This window comes from Solanum stenotomum, chromosome 6 (genome assembly GCF_019186545.1).
Source record: "Solanum stenotomum isolate F172 chromosome 6, ASM1918654v1, whole genome shotgun sequence".
In the NCBI taxonomy this organism is placed as follows: Eukaryota; Viridiplantae; Streptophyta; class Magnoliopsida; order Solanales; family Solanaceae; genus Solanum; species Solanum stenotomum.
The window spans coordinates 40962734-40983959 of NC_064287.1; the positions used below are offsets into that span (position 1 = coordinate 40962734).

The 21226-nt window shown below is 31.1% G+C and overlaps 2 protein-coding genes across 2 annotated transcripts; one reads left to right on the forward strand and one right to left on the reverse strand.

The window, feature by feature from the left end:
- Positions 1-2373: 2373 nt before the first annotated feature.
- On the reverse strand, positions 2374-5130 carry LOC125866757 (E3 ubiquitin-protein ligase AIRP2-like). Its single transcript, XM_049547103.1, has 5 exons — positions 4972-5130; positions 3927-4089; positions 3722-3788; positions 3018-3252; positions 2374-2939 (listed from the first exon to the last, which is right to left on the reverse strand). The coding sequence occupies exons 1-5, from the start codon at positions 5052-5054 to the stop codon at positions 2732-2734; spliced, it is 756 nt and encodes a 251-aa protein (XP_049403060.1). The 5' UTR covers positions 5055-5130; the 3' UTR covers positions 2374-2731.
- Positions 5131-13912: 8782 nt separating this feature from the next.
- On the forward strand, positions 13913-20800 carry LOC125866721 (probable LRR receptor-like serine/threonine-protein kinase At1g67720). The gene is made up of 15 exons (XM_049547055.1): positions 13913-14214; positions 15043-15580; positions 15912-16423; positions 16545-16677; positions 16911-16982; positions 17054-17122; positions 17230-17301; positions 17475-17543; positions 17955-18115; positions 18206-18459; positions 18792-18918; positions 19010-19075; positions 19169-19355; positions 19437-19569; positions 20284-20800. The coding sequence occupies exons 1-15, from the start codon at positions 14145-14147 to the stop codon at positions 20599-20601; spliced, it is 2781 nt and encodes a 926-aa protein (XP_049403012.1). The 5' UTR covers positions 13913-14144; the 3' UTR covers positions 20602-20800.
- The last annotated feature ends 426 nt before the right edge of the window (positions 20801-21226 follow it).

Below are 21226 nucleotides of genomic sequence, written 5' to 3' on the forward strand. Positions count from 1 at the left end.
TATGTCAACGAAGACTATACGTGCACCTTAGTTCAACATTTATTTTGTGAGGCTTTTTTTAAGGCCAATTAATTAGGACACTATGTATTGAAAAATTAAAAAGAAAAGGACATGTTATTCAAATAGAAAATGCAAGTAATTGAAGAGTTTTTGTAACTGAGATATAATTAAATGTAATTGATGTGATAGAACTAATTTTAAGTATTCATCAAATTGTATAATGAAAAAAAATGAAGGAAAAATCTAAAAAAAAAAGAGATTTAAGATAAATTATTTTCTATGTCACAGAGAGGTGTCACAGCATGTCTTTATTTGCACTTTATATAAGATACAATATATATACAAGACAAAAAAAAATTTTAAAAAAAATAAAATAAATAAATATATATATATATATATAGTTTACAATAATAATCGTACCAAGAAACAAAATCCTATATAATATAAATAAACAAAGATAAAACTAATATGCTATTAAGCATAAGACCTACAACTATAAATTTTTATTTGTTAGCTTCGAACATGAGAATAAAGACTAAACATTTAGACATGTAATATATCAATGACAAAATTTTACGTATACTAATCTACTTCAATCATCTACTTAAAAAATTGTCATGAAATTACTTCAATTGAAACAAAAAAGAATTTGTTTTAGAGGAAGAATAAATAATTTAAAATAAGAAGAGCTTTTATGCGAGATTGTTTTAGCAAACTATCAACCACTTTTCACGTCACCTTTTGATCTTTCTTCTATTAATTCGTTATGATCTTAATTTTCAGAGATCCAAAAAGATGAAATAATCTGAAAAAATTGTTGTCTGATCCACTCTGCTCACAACTTATTTAGATGAAATATTCTTCATTTTCAGAGATTCAAAAAAGACAATTGGAAATTGGATCGCACAATGAAATTTTTAATTTTCTTAGCTATCTATAGAATATTTTTATGAATTTCAATTCTGAATAGAGACATTGCAGATTTCTGATTTCTGATTTCCAAAATGTATACAAACAATTACATACTACTCTTAGTAAAAAAACGGATAATTTAATATTACTATTAAATACAGTAATTATTGTTAGTGGAAGATGGAAAGGTAGGAGGTTATCTAATTAAGCAGGTAAACGGTTGGGTTTGGGAGAAGGCCAATTGACGTGTCATAATTGGCTGTGACAATGAAAAAGGCAAGGACTATTAATTGGGAAAGGAGAATTAATGTAATGATTGTTACCATTATCCATTAGGTGTTTAATTAGATGGAGAAAATAATTATTTGATAGTAATTATATACGAAGTATAAAAATTCAAAAACAAAGAAAAAATAGATAAATAGGTTTCTGGTCTTAGAGAGCGCCACATCAGCATGCCTAACATTCAGTTTTATATATATATATTGATGATTGATTGATTGTTATAAATCGTTAATAAAAATTTCCATTATAACTTGGAATTCACATAAATGTTGGTTATTGGTTTTATCACATTCATTTTTCTTCAATTCTATTTGAATTCGTGTTGTATAAATAGAAATACTTTAAGTTAATCTAGTACTAATATATCTTTGTTAATCCATATTTGTTATACTATATATACTAGTTAATTAAACATCACCTCTAGATTTTCCAATTTTCTTACTACGCCAACACACATGATTTGAGCAAAGAGGGAGATTATATTAAAACACAACTTAATATACATCATCATCATCAAATTTATATAATGTTTGATTTACTCAATTATTTGGTAAAATATAAAATATTAACCGACGAAATCGGAAATATATGTTATATTGGGCCAGTTTGGTTTTAATATTAAAGAAATCGACTTAAATAGTTTGATTTTCTTTTAAGCAAAACCTGAATCAAACCGCACCACGAACACCCCCTAAAACAAATAGATAGTTCATATATAGGTTATATTGCTATGAATATCTTCATAGGTATATAGCCATAGCTGGAAAAATATTCTATCAAATAATTGATTATGTCCTTAAAGTACATTAGGACAACCTTAATTTATGACCTATGTTGATTCTTGAAAAAAGTATTGTACCTTTGATTTAGAGTTGAATACATGTTCACCTTAATTATTATGACATAAATTGGGGAAAAAAAGACCATTTATATTATATATCACATATACATAGGAATACATTAACAAATCTGTCATGTATACAGCAATAACATAACAAACTAATAATATAGTCTTAAGTATACAGACCTTACGCTTACCTTTCCGACTAAACAAACGAAGTTTAAACCATGAGTTTTCCGCTATATACCTTCTGTTTCTTCAACTAAACAATTTGGCTCTTCCCCTCAATGAACATTGGGATATAATGGTCCATCATACATCCTTCATTTTAACTGGTAAAATACTGTACAAGCATAACAAGCAGCATTTGCCAAAAGACATTTAGTCTTTTGTCTTCCCATTTCAACACCCAGGTTCCAAAAAATACTGAGTTGAATGTCAGGAATATCTCTATACTTTCTACTTTCATGACTCTATACATAATTTAGCTCAAACTAGTCAGATAACTGCACCGAGCAAACATGTGTGAAGATTAGTCATTCCACAGACGCCTCGGCTCTGTAGCTTTGAGTTTGCAGTATGGATAGCTAGCTAGTAGTTTCGTTAACTATGTACAATACAAGTTAGACCCTTTATTCAGCTGAAGTAGGTCAGCTAGAATGCATGCATGATATAGTGCTTCCACTTCCAAGTCTATATCATGTAATCGTAAAGCATTACATTGGTGTCAGGGACGGCAAGTGGCAACTTATCAATATAAAGGTAGAACCGCCTTACATTCTCCTGCTCTACAGTGGTGCTATCAACCACATCACAGTCACTAGTTAGAACCCACAAGTCTCTGGAGTTTACTCTCGTTAGACTACCTCGACAAAAAGGGCATGATTGAGACCGGATGTACCTGACAGATAACAGGACAATGTTGTTAACCATTTATGAAACTAGTACTTATGCAAAGGGGTCAGGGTGCTTTTCGTACCAGTCGTGGAAACAGCCAACACACATGGAATGGCTACAATTAGGCAAAACTATCTTGGAGCCAGTCTCCATGCATATACCACATTCTTCTTCTTCTCCCGGAATACTTTTACATGACTGTCTTTTCTCTTCCACTCTTCCATTTGAAGTGTTCAAGAGTTGAGTTACTTTAGTATTCTCCTTCATTAATTCCACTAAATTCCCCTCCAGCTGCTTTAGTGAAGGATATATAATGGCTGCAACATTTTACAACAACTATTCAGCATTGATGAAATCCTGGCACACCCTTCGATATCATTTTATAATCATTAGTTACAACGGAAAAAGGAGAAAAGTAGTACTCCCTCCGTCACAAGTTATGTGATGGCGTTCGAGTGAGCACGAAGAAGTTTAAGAATGAAAGAAAAACTTTTGAAACTTGTTGTCTAAAACAAGCCATAAATATTTGTGTGACTGTAAATCATCTCATTAAGGGTAGAATAAGACGTTTAAAGTTAAATTATTACTAAATATAAAAAATTTGTCATTCTTTTCAGGACAGACTGAAAAAGAAAGAGTTCCGCTTAAATTGGAACCGAGGGAATAGTCTCATCAAATTGATTAACCAAATTCCAACTATCAAATTCAATTTCTTTTGCTTTTCTGTCTCCCTCCCATTGTTGTAGGCTAAACGAAAAGAAGAACAAACGAGGAAAGAATACAAACCGTAGAATTCTCTAATTGTGGCCTTCCTTTCTTGTGGGGGCATTGTTGGCATTCCATCAACATAAACCTACAAAGATGACTAGTTTAGATCCTAAAACACCACGTTGTGAAAGTGTGAAACAAATGGACATAGACAACCAAGAACTCAACTAGAGGTAATGCCTTTAATTTGCATAAAAAAAGTGAAGTTTAAGTGAAAGCTCACCTTGTAAACAAGAATGTGAAGGAGTCCTAAGCAACTAGCTAGAGTATCTAAACAACTATAGTCCATCCATTCTATCAGAAACAGCAAGAAGGGGGCGAGAAAACCATAGGAAACTTTCATCTGAACACAATCCCCATCGAGATCCCGGGGAAGAGCCGCTGCCCTGCAAAACACATCTCATGAACAAAACAGTTGTAAACTAGCTATTCTTCAAATCAAACCATTGTTGTTCATCTAACTATAAAAAAGACGGAACAAAATAAGCACTTATAGAAAGGAAATTGAACTGCCTCAAAAGCAAATTCTTCACAGTAAGTGTGTACCATCTATTCTAAAAGCTTAAAACTATTAGAGAGACCATACTTTTGATTATTTAATCATATAGTATCTCAACACGCCTCTCCTCGCGTGTTGGCCCAACTTTTTCTTTCATAGGCCAAACACGTGAAAATATTTTCTTTCTCATTTTCTTTAGCTGTGGCAAAACTTCCAATTAGGACCTTTTATTTTTTGTTTCCCACCCGGTGTCAGCATAGGAGCTTCAACTAAATCCGCAGGGCAGGGGTAGCGCTCCCAACAAGATTTTTTCCATACTCAGGGATTGAAACCGAGACCTCTAGTTAAATTGGAGCAATCCCACCATTGCACTACAACTCATATTGGTACAATTAGGACCTTTGTCTACTACGATACCATCTTAATAGATGTAAGCATCTCATCTAAAAGTTTAAACTATTGGAGAGAGTACACATATAATTACCTAACATTTCAAAATTATGACAATTGTGGCCATAACTCTGAGCCAGTTAAATTTAAACAATACCCAAGTCCAAATTTAAACATCAAGCAAATGAAAATGACAAATTGTTGTGAAAAGGAAACAATTCAGGCTTGAGCTACTTTACTAGTAAGTAAATTTGCACAAATTTCAACATCAAAAATGACAAAATTTAAGTTATTGATGAAAGAAACTACCCAACAAGTAGAATGATGTGCAACCAACTTAAGAAAAATTGATGAGAAATAAGAAAAGAAAGTTTATTACATAGTATTGGCATGTTGAACATCAGCTTCAAGGGCTTTGATGGATTCTCTAAAGGAAGAATTTTGGCTATGATTCTGCCACATTATTTATTCTCAACTTTTTTTTACTTTGAAAGGGTCTTTTTGGATGATGTTTTCAAAGTATAGCTATTAATAATAAGGAGAAGAAAATAAGGGGAAAAAGGAGTGAGTGGTTGGTTAGGATAGCTTAATGGTTATAACTTGGCCTTCTTGAAGCCTCTAAGTAAAGAAAAGGATATCTTCAATATGTGTCATCTCTTATGTGGTTTTCCTAAGTACTCTTCTTTTCTTTTTAAATTATCATTTTCCTATATACATTAAAAAAACTAATTTGGCTTTGGCTTTGGTTTTTAGGCTAATCCCATTTTCATTGCTTACTACTCTTTCCCTCCACTTTTATTTGTCATACTGCGTTTTTCGAAAGTCAATTTGATTAAATTTCAAAGTTAAATTAGATTACACTAACATGATATTTTTAAAAAAAAAATTAAATATTCAAAAATTATATAAAAAGTATTGTAATTGTAATTTTTGTATATCTGAAAAAATACATAATGTTAGTAAAAGTTCTTATAGTTTGACGCTAAAAAGGAAACTGTAACACCCCGAATTCGAGAAAGGACAAAATTTCAGATTTTCAGAAGTTGCAGGTTCCACAACCGTAGGTTGAACCACGGATCGTAGGTGGGGTCCGTGGTTGGTCACCTCAACTTCCCCCCAGAACTCCCAGAAAAGTCTTGACCAACGGCAGGATCTAAGGACCGTAGGTGGGACCACGGTCCGTGGTTCAGACCCCAGTTTCCAACTCTCTGAAAGCCAAACGACGATTGACAGTACTTTGATTAATTTTTAAAGTTAAATTAGATTACATTAATATGATATTTTAAATAAATATATATATATATATATATATATATATATATATTCAAAACTATACAAAAGGTACTATAATTGTAATTTTTGTATATCAATAAGATGGAAAAATACATCATAAAATGTTAGTAAGAGTTCTTATAGTTTACGCTAAAAAAGAAACCATGACAATTAAAAATAGATCGTATCAACAAACCCTTTTCTTTTGTTTTAGTTTTTGGGACATAATGGAGATGTTTCTTAATTTAATGATTTGAGCCCGTTGAACTTAATAAAAAAAAATTATTATTATTATATGAGTTTGAGACTCTTTTTTCACAAAAAGTTGACCCAATGTTTGTGGTTCAAAACAATTGTAAGAATTGTATCCATCAAAATTTATCAAACTATATAAAGAAAAATTACAGAACTAGCATCAATTATGTTAAATTTGTGCTGTGCGTATTATTTTTAAGTGATGTTAATTAAATGATTTTAAATTATCTTATTAAGGATAAAATCAATACCTAATAATATTGATTAAATGAGTTTAAAATTCAACTCTAAAATAAATTTTTATATATACCTATTTGAGACCACTAATTATGTCATGTGACAAATTGAAGGTGTATTTAAATTTAGTTAATGATGGAGAGAAGGGAGGAAGACGGAGAATGGTGGTGGAGGATATGTGTGGGAGATTGATGAGAGAGAATTGATTGACATGAAGGCCTTAAAATTAGGGTGGTTTAATTATACAAATAATTAATTTATAGGCTATTATTTAGGGATATGTGTATCTGAATATATAGTAGGAAATTCTTAATTAATGATAAAATATATAAGGGATAATTTCAGAGACCACCCCTCAGGTTTGACTCAATAACATTAACCTCCCTTCTAATTTACGATATTACATTTACCTCCCTTATTTTGATTTTTCTATAACAATTCATTTAACTTACTAATTATTAATATAAAGAATTATAATCTGACTAATTTTCCCTCTTCAAAATTCTATTTTGTTGATTCCTTGATAATCGATTTATTTTCATCTTCCACTAAAACCCTTTTATTTAAATGAATTTATAATTTTATGCAATTCACGGTAAAATCAATTATAATAGTGTCAACAATTAAGATAAAAATATAATGATTTAAGATGACTTAATTACTGAACAGGAAAAGAATATGATCAAAATTAGAACAAAATGTATGTTAATTTGTTTGCATTCCAGTAGATATGAAAATTGAGTTACTCCATTTTTCAAGTTTCAACATTTGATATAAAATTCTTCACTTTCAATAAAATTAGACAAACAAATCGGTGGCATCAACTCTAAAACAGGTTTAGCCGAATGGATTAATGGAAGATGAAAAACATTCTTAGTGAAAGATGAAAATATTTATTTTATAACAATTAAGCTTTTTTACAAAATAGGATATATTAAAAAAGGAAAATTAGTCATATCATAATTTTTTTACATTAATATTTAATAAGTTAAATGAATTGTTACCAAAAACTCAAAATAAGGGAGGCAAGTGTAATATTGTAAATCACAAGGAAGGTGAGTGTTACGAAGCCAAACCTGTGGGCAAGTCTCTAAACTTATCTCAATATATAATTGTTTGAAAGTATATATAGTATTGCCCCAATCTTTATATAATCTTACCAAATAAACAAAAGTTCATAACAAAGTATAATAACTATCACAAAATTATTCTAAGAAAATACGACATTTATTTATCAAACTTAAGTTCAATAAAAAATTAAATTGAACATGAAGTGTAGTGTACTACTCTTTCATATAATCCTCCCACATAGTATAAACAATCTCCTTACATTGAACATACATTTCTCGATATAAATAGTTTAAAGGTTGATAAGAATAATAATATCAACTATAAATTTAAGCACAAACAGGAGTCTTGATCCAATTTTAATCAACACATAAATAGAATCAAACCTTAGTCTTCAATCCAAAACAAAGATTCACTACTCAGGATTAAGTTCTTTCATAGATTTCAACTAAAGAAGCTTTCCATATCAGTAAGTCTATAAGAAATGTATCACTGTGGTACGAAAAAATTATATAAATACACAATTTAAGATATCGTAATCTCTAAAAAAAATTACCATTTAAAAAAATTATAAAATCCTCTCTCGGATACATCTCCATCCCTTCTCAGGTACATCTCTATCCTCTCGGATACATCGTTATCCCCCTTGGATACATCCTTATCCCCTCTCGGATACACCCATCCCATTAAGTAATGTATCATTTGCAATGTATCAGACAACCAAGAAATGTTTCCGATAGCAATGAAAAAATCGGAATTTTTATAATTGAAAAAACTTTCGAAATAGAATGAATTAGCCCCCAAATGTATGAGATATCCGCAAGTTATATATATATATATATATATATATATATATATATATATATATATATANTGAACTCACGGCTCAAATTATTTATCTGACTGCCCCTTGTTCTATTCATTAAACCACCGCTTCTTCATTTTTAATATCATCAATATATATATATATATATATATATATATATACACTGATGGTATCTATATGCTCTAATGGTATCAAGAAGTAATTGAGCAGTCTTTTCACTGAAATAATGTTTGTTCCTCCTTGATGTCATAAAAGTATATATATTCTAATAGTATCAAAGAATAACTGAGTAGTGTTTTCACTGAAGCACTATTTCATCCTCTTTGATATCATCATAGTATATTTATACTTTGATGTATGTAAACACGTATTGATAGTTAAAAATAGAAGTACGAAATAAGGGGGTAGGCGCTCATAAATAGTTTCATTTTTTGGGCTACAAGCATTCTTTTCCTAAATAAAATATAGGGATAAGGTACAAGTACCCCCCCCCCCCCCATAGAGTATGACCGATATCCCAAAAACACACATAAACTTAACTAGGGTCTTATTACGCCCCTCCCCCCCTAAATTAATTTAAAATGGAATTAACACACCACAAACGTTGACATGACATAGAGAGTGTGCACACTCTCTTGAAAGCAAGTGATGAGTGCACAAATTGGACATATGTCATTTTTTTATTGGTAACCTTAAAATTAGTTAGTACACATATTTATTGATATTAAAACGTATATATATATATATTATTATTATTAATTTTTTATTATTATTATTTTTTTTTAATTTCTTTCTTTGTAAAATATTTATTTTAATTTCTTTTCACTTTAAACTTTTTTTAATTAATTTATTATCTTTTCACTTTTAATTATTTTTTAAAAATTATGTGTATTTTTTTAAAAAAATAATTTTAAAGTGTCCATTAATTTTAACGTTTTAATTTTTTTTATGTTATTTGAATTGCTTAACTTATTTTGATATCCGTTCAAAATTAACTTATTTTAAATACAAGACATTTGAAATTAAATTTGAAATCAAACCAAAACGAAAGATAAAGAAAATAAAATCAATCGAAAATAAAAGAGAAAAAACAATGAATGAAGGTAAAAAAAAAAGTTTCGACACATGGTTAAAAATTGTGTATTAACTTAATTTAATACAAGATAAAGAAAATAAGAATATTATTTTTTAAAAAAAAATAATTATCTTTTTAAATTAAAAACATAAAATTAAAAAAAATTATACACGTGACAGGCGAGTGTGTACAAACACAACTAACTTGGGTGGTTGAAGGTGTCACGTCAGCATAAAAGGTGCACAAAAATACGAAAAAAATGAGTTTAGGGGGTAATAGGATCCTAATTAAATTTAGGTGTCTCTGAAATGAAATTTCAATCATAGTTTTAGGAAATACTTGTGTCTTATCCCTAAAATATATATTAGCTATAGGGATCTGATGAGCTATAATTTATCAAAAAAGTAGCTCTGAAGTATAATTCGGTCCAATACGGTCCAAAGTTGAGCAAAATTGGAAAAAAAAAATTAGATTCATATTCCTTTGTTCATCTAATTTACCTATTTTGGCCCAACTTATCAAATTATTTCCGTAATTATCAATATTATACATGAAGGGTAATTTTTTTTAACCATTAGTCTAAGGTAGAGGTGTGCAATATTTGGATTACATCGAAATCAAATCAAATCAAATCAAACCAAATTCTAATTTAGATTGGTTTTTTGGATTTTTGGTTTGGTTTTGGATTTATAATTTACTTTGTTTGGTTTTTTGGTTTGGTTTCGGATTTAGAAAAATGAAAATCAAAAAATCAAAAAAAACAAATTATATTATATATATATGTTTTGAATTAAGTTGGAGTTAACCATTATTGTCCCTTTTTAGTTATTTTCATTATGATTTAGTTTTTTTTTTTTATGTTTGGACATCTATAATTGATATACTTTTAAGTATTGTGTTTTATGTTTTACTTGTGATTTATATTTAAAAGTATATTTAAGAAATTCAATATTATAAATATAACTATGTTATGTTTCTAATTATTGACATAACCGATTAACCAAATCGAAAAAATCCAAACCAAACCAAATTTATTTTGATTCGGATTGGGTTACACTTCTTCAAAATCAAAAACCGAAAAATCCAAACTGAATAGTATAAAACCAAACCGAAAAATCGAATGCACACCCCTAGTCTAAGTGGTCGATTGGTACAAAGATTGATATCACAAGGAATAGTAATACATAGATTAGTAATGCAAAGACTAGTAATGTTTGGATTAGTAATATATGGATTATTTTTTATCACGTGTTTTGGTTCATTACTTCCCACCTAATCTTGTGTCTGGTTTAAAACCCTACAAAAAAATGTATTTCCTATATAACCTTGAGTTATTATGAGATTTTCTATTTCATATAATTACGTCAAGGTAGACAACCGCTAGACAATATATTTGTAGAATTTTCTATTTCGTTTAACTAGCCAAGTTACATATGTGTGTGCATGAAAAATTATTATATATTTTGACGTGTGATGTACCACTACCGAGATTTTTTATGGCACTGTATATTTCTAAATTTTTTGGCTCAAATATACCTTAAACTTAATATAGATTTAAGGCTACTTAAACTATTCAAATATTTGAATCCTTGATACAAAAATATCTGAGATCCTTAATGGCACGATGAATTTTTAATTTTCTCTCTTCAAACCTTATGAGAGAATTTATGAAGAAAATGAAGAAGAAGGACTGTGAAATAGAATATCATTATCATTTTTTACCAACAAGAAATTATTAATGATACACATTCAATAAGATTTATGAAGAATAATTCTTTTAGTGATTGAGATTGGAATATGTTGGAAGTACGCAAGCTTATACAAAATTTAAGGAAATTAAAAATGCTTTTGAATTGGTTTGTAGTCAAAATTTGTAGATTAAATGAGTTTGAAAAATGTTTCTGTGACACATGTATATCACTATATATTCATGTGTATCACACACATGTATACATGCATATACACGGAAGTACGCAAGCTTATACAAAATTTAAGGAAATTAAAAATGATTTTGAATTGGTTTGTAGTCAAATTTTGTAGATTAAATGAGTTTGAAAAATGTCTCTGCGACATATGTATATCACTATATATTCATGTGTATCACACATGTATACATGGATATACACAGAAATTATATAGGTAAGATACATACAATTACACGCAAAGAAATTTTGTCTGTTGTAACAACTCTTATAATCGTTTTGAGTTTTCTATGTATTTTTTGTGTTGTTTCCTCACTCTTTTTCTTTTGTAGCTTCTATATGATTTTTGTGACTTGCAAGGATGAGTTGCACGATTACTAGGGTGGTTGAGTTCATGTCAAAAAAAAAAATTCAATTGTGGAAGTTTAAAAATTAGAAGATTTGACCAAAATTAATTTTCAAATAAACGAGTCGAAAATAAAATTCGGACAGATCCATTTGATCTGAAAGGTGATTTTTGAGTTAGTTGGACAATTAGTTCGAATCCCAAAGCATTCGAGAGTGATTTGGGTCATTGAATAAAATTTTGAAGTTTAAAAACATAAAGTTGACTTCAATCAACATCCACTCGAGATGATCCATTTTACTGGTACTATCAATATCTTAGTTATATACCTTTTTTTCCCTATTAGTTAACAATTTTAGACTTGCTAAGATTTTTGTATAATTTATGTCAAGTGATATTGTATTTACACTTTTCTAAAGAAACATCTTAAACGAAAAAAATCAACAATTTTTTTTTGTGTGTGTGCATACAAGTATAATGAAATTTCTCATTTTTAGTGACTAAGACAATATTTTTTTAAATACGGAAAAGAGTAAAAAAGAAAAGTAAGCTTGAACTATAGGAAAATGTTTTAAAATACCCTTCATTTCATTTTTTTAATCTAAAAATATCCTTCAATTCACCTTTTTGGCTCACTTATACCCTTGAAACTAACAAAATTCTTTTTATTTATTTATTTTTAAAAAATATTTATTATGTGTTATTCTCTTATTGAATGAAATAAAACTACCATCTCAATTAGATCCCCCCCCTCCCCCCATAATTTATTCAAGCAAAAAGAATATACCTTTTCAAGATCCCAATTATTATTGACATACTATATACATAGAATTAGGAAAAAATTTTGAGTTATTTTCAATATGCTAAATGTATTATAGGTAGAACGAGGGACAAATGTGAATCATTTCTAATGGATTAAGATCATTTTTAATCCAATAGGTAAAAAGGAGGAACCCAAAAACCTTTCCCGATTGACAGAACGTTTCGCTACTGACACTTGAAAAAGCAGCTTTCAAGGTCTCATCAAATTTAGTTTTTAATAAATAAAAATAAAATACTTTTGAACCATTTGTAGTATATTGAAATATTTGTAACAACTATGAAAATTTATAGCCCCCTACCCCCACCCAATGGTTAACCTAAAATTATGGGGGAGGGAGGAAGAAAAAGGTGAAGCATTAATCTTGCAAGACACAAGGACAAACTTTGAAGTTTACATGTCATGATTTGATTCTGCATTTTTTATCAAAACTTGTAAAAGTTAAAGACAAGTTGGGCCAAAAGTGACAGAAAAAAAAGATTATATGTGTTGCTACCAAAAGCAAAAGGGTGAGATGATGTGATAATTAGATTCTCTTTTTTCTTCTTTTTTTAAAAAAGAGATGCTTTTGCAGTTTGCATGGCCAGATTTTCATCCTACATCCATATCCGATATCACAATAATATATTGATCAAGAAAAAAGAATCATTCATCAATAAATAAGACAATCATTTTTCCTTTAATGACATGAACCCCACAAGCAAAAACTGTGAGCTTGTGATTTTCACCACTGTTAAAAAGAAATTTTTGCCATTTATATTTGACATAATAAGTAAACATATTTTTTAATTCAATCGGGTTCAACTAATATTTATGTTCTTTGAATGTGTGTAAATTAATACATAAATTTATATAAAGTTGATCAAGTAAACACATACATTCTAATTTCTACATGAAAATTCACGTTTTATGTGTATTGTGTCACGTAGGACATTCTTGTAAACTTGTTTAACATATACTCCCTCCGTTTAAAAAAATTGGTCTACTTTCCTTCTTGGTCTATTTTAAAAAGAATGATCCTTCCCTTTATGACAATATTTTAAATCTGACTTTCGACACGACATGTTTAAAACCACAAGATCAAAAGACATTTTGATACATTTGATATAACTTTAATTTAAGATCACAAAATTAAAAAAAAATCTCTTTATTTTTTTAAATTTCGTGTCAAATCAAAATAAGTCATTTTTTTAAACGAAAAAAGTATAAATTCAAGTATCCACTTATATACACGCGAAATTAAAAGATATAAATATCAACTTAGATCAATTTAAAGAACATATTGATTTTATGCTTTTATATTACAGATTGGGTCAAATCAACTAGAAGAAAAGAAGAAACAAAATTTAAACAGAGAAAAAAAATGAAATTAATAAAAATGGACAAATATTGTTTTACTTGCTTTCCAATTTGCAGTGGTGTCAAGTGTCAACATGACTCAAAATTCTTTCCCAAAGCAAAGTGAAAAAGTTGAAGATGAAAGATGAAGTTGAATTCCATCTACCTTTGGAAAAAGCAAATTTCAAAATATTCAAAAGAAAAAACAACATAGGAATGTGAGTGAACATTACATAAAAACACCTCAATGACAAAAAAGTTAAAGGTAATCCAACAAAAGATCAATTAAGATCCACTTTTAGAGAGTCTTGAACTTCACTAAATACTAAAATATTATACTTCAAGTTTATCAAACAAAACACAACTTATCTTCTTCTTCTTCTTTCATCTTCCATGGGTTTTGTTTTACAATCCTTTGTTGTACTTCTTTGCTTCACTCCAGCAATTGTGTGTCAAGTAACAGGTATGTGTTCTTTACATCTTTACCCTTTACTATACCACATAATCTTGAAATAAAAAATCAATCTTGGTTTCAAATAACCTGAATTTCAATAGAATTGAAAAAAAAAATTGCCACATAGAGACATTTTCTACTTGATTTTCATTAGGTCAAGATAGAGGGTTTTTTTTATTTATATATATAGATAGTGGACTTCTAGTGTTTCTTCTTTTGGTATAATATTAGTGGGAGCTAGATGAGCTTAAATGACTAGACAGAGTTGCTCGGATGAAAAGCAACCTCACCTCTAATCCTTAGTGGTTGTTTGGCAGCTGATTTGAAAATGAGTTATGCAGGTGTTAAATCTTGCATAAGTACTACCATGTCATGTATAAAATTATCATGATGTATGATTTGTAATTTAGAAATCCGCATAACTAATACATGTATAAGCTACGAGGGAATTTATGTATAATTTTAAGAATTATAGAAGGTAGAATAAGTCAGACAGGCATAACTAAATCGTGCATAAAACAATACATACATAGGTTTCCTCATAACTAATTTATGTATTATTAATACCTGCATAACTCCAAATCAGCTACCAATCGACCATTAAGGTTGTGGGTTCGAGTCACCAAAGGGAGCAAAAAAGGGTGGGAGCTCCTAGGGAGGGGTAAAAAAGAAAAGAGATGAGCTTAAACGGAATGTTATGGTCAGTGAGGATTCATGTAGCTGATAGCCGATCCAACTCGCTTGGGATTGAGGCATAGTTACAAGTAACTTGATTTTTATTAGGACAAGATAAATGAGTGGCAATCTTGTTCATGAACTAAAGGTTTAAATATGCAGAGTTTGTAAGTATAGACTGTGGAAGTGCAAGCAATTATACGGACACGAGTACAGGATTAGCATGGACTTCAGATGCTGGAATGATGGGGCAAGGAAAACCAGTTGTGGTAGTGAATGCAAATGTAAACTCACAACAATATCAAAGGCGCAGAGACTTTCCAGCAGACAGCAACAAATACTGTTATACTTTAAAAACCAAGGAGAGAAGGCGATATCTTGTCCGAGCAACATTTCTATATGGAAGTCCTGCAGCAGAGGGAACATACCCCAAATTTGAGCTCTACTTGGATGCAACTAAATGGGGAACTATAACCATTTCAGAATCTTCAAGGATATATGTGAACGAAATGATCATAAGAGCACCTTCAAACTCTATCAATGTGTGCTTGTGTTGTGCAACAACAGAGTCCCCCTTCATATCTACTCTTGAGCTGAGACCTCTAAACTTGTCAATGTATGCCACAGACTATGAAGATAACTTTTATTTAAAAGTGGCAGCAAGAGTAGATTTTGGAGCTCAAAGCAAGGAACCTATAAGGTATAGTAAATTTTGAGAATATGCTTTAGTCATGCTTGTACGTTCTCTTTGGATCCTACGTTTTTTAAGAGTCTTTTAGTCCAGTTAGTAATTTATATGCCAATAGAAAATATAGTGAAACTTATAGCATCTTTTTTTTTTTAATTGTAATATTGGTCTAATATGCACTTAAATGGAGCGACAATGATCAGTGAGGATTCATATAGCGTAACTTGCTTGGGAATGAGGCATAGTTGTTGCTGTTTGTGAGGTGATACAAAAGCAGATAAACTATATGTTTTGACTTTTTCAGCTCTCACAAGATCATAACATGAATAGATCTGTCTCACAGGTATCCTGATGATCCCTATGACCGTATATGGGATTCGGATCTTAAAAAAAGGCCAAATTTTCTAGTAGATGTGGCTGCAGGCACAGAAAGAATCAACACAACAAAGTACATAGATACAAACACTAGAGAATACCCGCCCGTTAAAGTAATGCAGACTGCAGTAGTTGGGACTAAAGGAATGCTCAGCTATAGGCTGAATCTTGATGACTTTCCAGCGAATGCACGAGCTTTTGCATACTTTGCTGAGATTGAAGATTTGGGGGTGAATGAGACCAGGAAGTTTAAAATGGAGCACCCTTACGTTCCGGACTACAGCAATGCTGTGGTGAATATAGCAGAGAATGCAAATGGAAGTTATACTTTGTATGAACCTAGCTACATGAACATAACATTGGATTTTATACTGTCATTCTCCTTTGTGAAGACTCCTGACTCAACCCGAGGTCCACTACTAAGTGCAATGGAAATATGTAGATACGTGCAAATTGCTACAAAGACCGATGAACAAGATGGTACAATGACCATTCCATGTTTAGTCTAGTTATTTCTCTCTATCCATATATGGTAATTGTTCTACTTCTTTGCATATTTTTACCAAAAATAGCTAATTTATTTAAAGCTTCTACTTGGAAGTGAGTACTCTCAACGCCTTCCGCTCTATGTCATTGGGAAGTGATTGGTCAGATGAAGACGGTGATCCTTGTGTACCTACACAATGGGAATGGGTGACTTGCAGCACAACTAGTCCACCAAGAATCACAAAAATGTGAGTTATATTGCTACTATATGATATATGGCTATAATGCTAGTCACAGGAAGAAAACAAAAGGACATTATTTGCAACTACTACTACCCACTGTCCTGCTATAACCCGACAGTCAGTTACAGATAAGAGATGATAAAACTTTAACACAGCATTAGACAGAAATGGAAACTCAGGTCAGTGCTTAAAGTATAGTCTTTCCCAGTCAATTTGATATTTTACTTTAATTTCATCAGAACACTGTCAGGAAAGAATGTTACGGGTGAAATTCCTCGCGAGCTACAACATATGGAAGGACTGACAGAGTTGTAAGTCTGCTTATAAAACAAGTCAAATTTTAATCTTACTATTTCAGTTCCTCATATTTTCTACTCTTTAGGTGGTTGGATGGAAACTCCCTGACCGGACCAATCCCTGATATGAGCAATCTTGTTAATTTGAGAATTATGTAAGATCTTTTCTAGTGGATCACTATTACTACCACTTCAACAAGTAAATCTTTCTCTTTTCTGTTTTCCCTTTTTAACTAGATTGTTGTATTTTGTCAACATGCAGACATCTTGAGAACAACAAGTTGACTGGTCCAATACCTTCATACCTTGGAGGTTTACCAAGCTTATTAGAACTGTATGTTGTGATCTGGATAACAAAATCTTAACTTTATTTAGCGTATAACGCTTCATAATTTGGCTACTCCAAATTTTGAGTATCCAACATGGATAGTTGGTAGTCTTCTTTAAATTTTTTACTGTCATAAAACACCTTGTATCAATTTTGGAAATTTTGTTTCTTTGTGGCAGAGATGTACAGAATAACAGCCTAACCGGAGAAATACCGTCATCTTTATTAACAGGAAAAGTAACTTTCAAGTAAGTATAACTTTAATTCTGTACTGGATTGTTGTACCCATAATACCATGAGAATATGTTAGCAACTAGATCAAAGTAGCTATTTTACTATAGACTGATTATATTCCTTAGTTTGGATATCTATATCATAAACAAAGTTTCATTTTTTATGTCACATTATGCTAGGAAGAGAGCAAATAAAATTCATGAATTTTCCTGTTACCTTTGTCAAAAAAAAAATTCATGAATTTTCATAAATTTCTTGCAAGTGAGAACTAGGAAGTAACATGTACATTTATCTTTGAACATAGTAAAAGAAAGATAAATTTTCTTGTAACTTTCAGAGTACCACATGGATGTGTGTGCACTGATGGAAGATCTGTTACAATCAGGAAATGAACGTCACTTAAAAATGTGTTCCATGTCTCACAGGCATGAAGGAAATCCTAATCTAAGACCCGAGTCAAAGCATAGTACACGTTACAAAGTGATACTAGGAGCTTCAATTGGAGGACTTGTGATTATATTGGTTCTATTTGCTGTCAGTATATTCTTTTTATGCCACTTCAGAACAAAAGTATCTCATCAAAAAGGTGATACAAATCCTTAAGTGTCTGATCTTAACTTTTAATTCTATTGCTCCGACACCTTTTCATATAAATCATTTCATCTGTACCTCCCAGGTGAATCTATGCGCACAAACGCTAAACCGTCAACAACTTGTTCAATGGCAAGAGGTGGATCCTTAATGGATGAAGGTGTGGCATACTATATCCCACAATCCGAGATAGAAGAAGCAACTGAAAATTTTTCAAAGAAAATTGGAAAGGGAAGTTTTGGACCTGTTTACTATGGAAGACTTAGGGATGGGAAAGAAGTTGCTGTCAAAACTATGGCAGATTCATCAAGCCATGGAACCAAACAGTTCGCTACAGAGGTATATTAAGGTTGCTATACTTTTGGTATCATCTGAATAAAACATATTAATTTTCTATTTGGAGTAGCTTATTTAAGCTGCTAATTGGCTTTAAGCCCAAATAATAGCAGCTGGCACAGCTATGGTAATAAGGACTATGAAATTGTCTAAGCTAACACATTTGACACGGCGTAAAACTGATCATAAGTCAGACTTCATACATTATAAGACATGACTAAAGAAACTGTTCCTGTTGCTTATTTCATTCCTGTACAAATTAGAAAATTCACAACTTGATTTGATATTACTTTTGGTTGAAAATTTATACCATTTGTTAAATAACATACTTGCAGGTGGCTCTCTTGTCAAGGATCCATCACAGAAACTTGGTTCCGTTGATCGGATACTATGAGGATGACCATCAACGTATGCTTGTCTATGAATACATGCATAATGGAACTTTGAGAGATCATATAACTGGTCTACCCCTTTATGTATACTATAATTGCTTTACATATTTCTGCATTATTTCCTTCTTGAACTGAACATCACACCACATATTTGTGAACAGAATCCACTGATAAAAAGCATTTGGACTGGCTAGCACGTCTTAATATTGCAGAAGATGCAGCCAAAGGTTACCAGAAATTTTTCATTGTCAATAACTTAGAAGTATGTATTCTCCTAGTTAGTCCGGAATCACAAGATAATATTTTCAGCCTCCTTGTAGGCCTTGAGTACTTACATACTGGATGCAACCCCTCTATCATTCATCGAGATGTGAAAACTAGCAACATTCTCTTAGATATAAATATGCGAGCAAAAGTATCTGATTTTGGACTATCAAGGCAAGCTGAAGAAGATTTAACACATGTCTCAAGCGTGGCACGAGGAACTGTCGGCTACCTTGATCCTGAGTAGGCCATAATCTATCATGAGACTGAATATTTTGCTAGTGATTTTCATTCTTTGTCCTCATGTTTCTGCATTTCCAACAGGTACTATGCAAATCAGCAATTGACAGAGAAAAGTGATGTATATAGCTTTGGGGTTGTTCTTTTGGAATTGATCTCTGGAAGAAAGCCTTTTTCTTCTGAGGAATATGGTGCTGATTGGAGCATTGTTCACTGGGTAAAGTTTATCATACTTCTTTCTATACATTTCAGGGATGCTATGCCATCCACTGTGATAATAACATATAGTTGAGCTTCAGCAGGGAAACATGGCCAGTGAGGATTCATATAGCGAACCCCAACTTGTTTGAAATTGAGGAATAGTTGTTGTAAATATCACCCACCGGCATCACGTTTTCATAATGCATATAAAAAAATTCAGATCTCTTCTACAAAAATCACAATAACTATCAAAGCCAAAGCCAGCTCAGTAGAAAGTGCAGCAAAACACAAGAAATCAATAAGAAGCTGATCAGGGGAATATAAATTTTCAGGGTGGATAGTTATTGTAGTAATATATAAAGGATTCAGGAAATGAACTTAAGAAAAGTTTATGATTTAAAGTGTTGGTATAGTGGTGAATCACCATACATAAAGTTCTGTCTGTCTGAGAAAAAATCGAAAGACGAAAAACATGGTTCTTTTCTCTGGATAGAAGCAGAAGATACTCTATCAAGTTCTGGATGAGCTGTAGTATGCATGCCAATAAAATGTTGGTGTGTTATGAAGTTGCTAATTAGAAAAACTGAAATAAATTGAATACAATCTGCTGATGATTACAATCATGTTGAAGCGTGTATACATCTCATCTTCATTGTTAAGTTATTAGATAGAGCACACCTCAAGTTAATTACATTATGCTTCAACAGATCTGACTGACAATATCTTGCAGGCAAGATCATTGATTCGCAAAGGAGACGTGATCAGTATCATGGATCCTGCACTAGTAGGACATGTCAAAGTTGAGTCAGTATGGAGAATAGCAGAAGTTGCAATACAATGTGTGGAAAGGCATGGCACATCCAGACCAAGAATGCATGAAATTCTATCAGCCATACAGGATGCAATCAAGATCGAAAAGGGGATTGATAAACTGTCTTCATCAGGAAGTTCAAAGGCTCAATCTTCCAGAAAGACACTCTTAACAAGCTTCCTCGACGTAGAAAGCCCTGACATATCCAATAGCTCACTTACCCCTTCTGCTAGGTGAACTAGTAACTAACAAGAACAATTGCCAATCACTAGTGTTTAAACTTCTTGGTTTATGTCCTTGCTTCTTTAATTTTGGTTTTTGGATGTACATTAGTACATAATGTCTATTATTGTAACTGTACATTAACACAGACATTAATAGGATGTTACACACTAACAAGTGAATCATATTTGGGGGGGCAATAGTCAGTACATTATGTCTCAACTCAGAAACTACAGTATCTAACCATATACCTCTAAGTTGCATGAAAGTAGCATCATTGAGCAATGTTTCATCCTCTATCTCTACTTCTTGTTGTAATTTGGACTAGTTTGGAGTTAAAATTTAGAGCTAAAAATGTGAGTTGTACACAATATATCAATGTATATCGGTGTATACATTGATATACTTACAAAGGTTACAATTATTTTACATCCACAAAGCCTTTTGTGTTAAAAAAAAAAAGTTTCATACATATGATTTCTTTTGTAATTAGATATTAAAGTTTAAAACTAGCACAACTAAGAAACAAAAAGGTAAGAATATAAATCAAGTGAAGTGTATTAAGGATAATTCTCAACAAGTGTTGACAAGGATAACGAGATCAAGAAGAGATGAAGAGAATACTTGGATCAATTGTTGA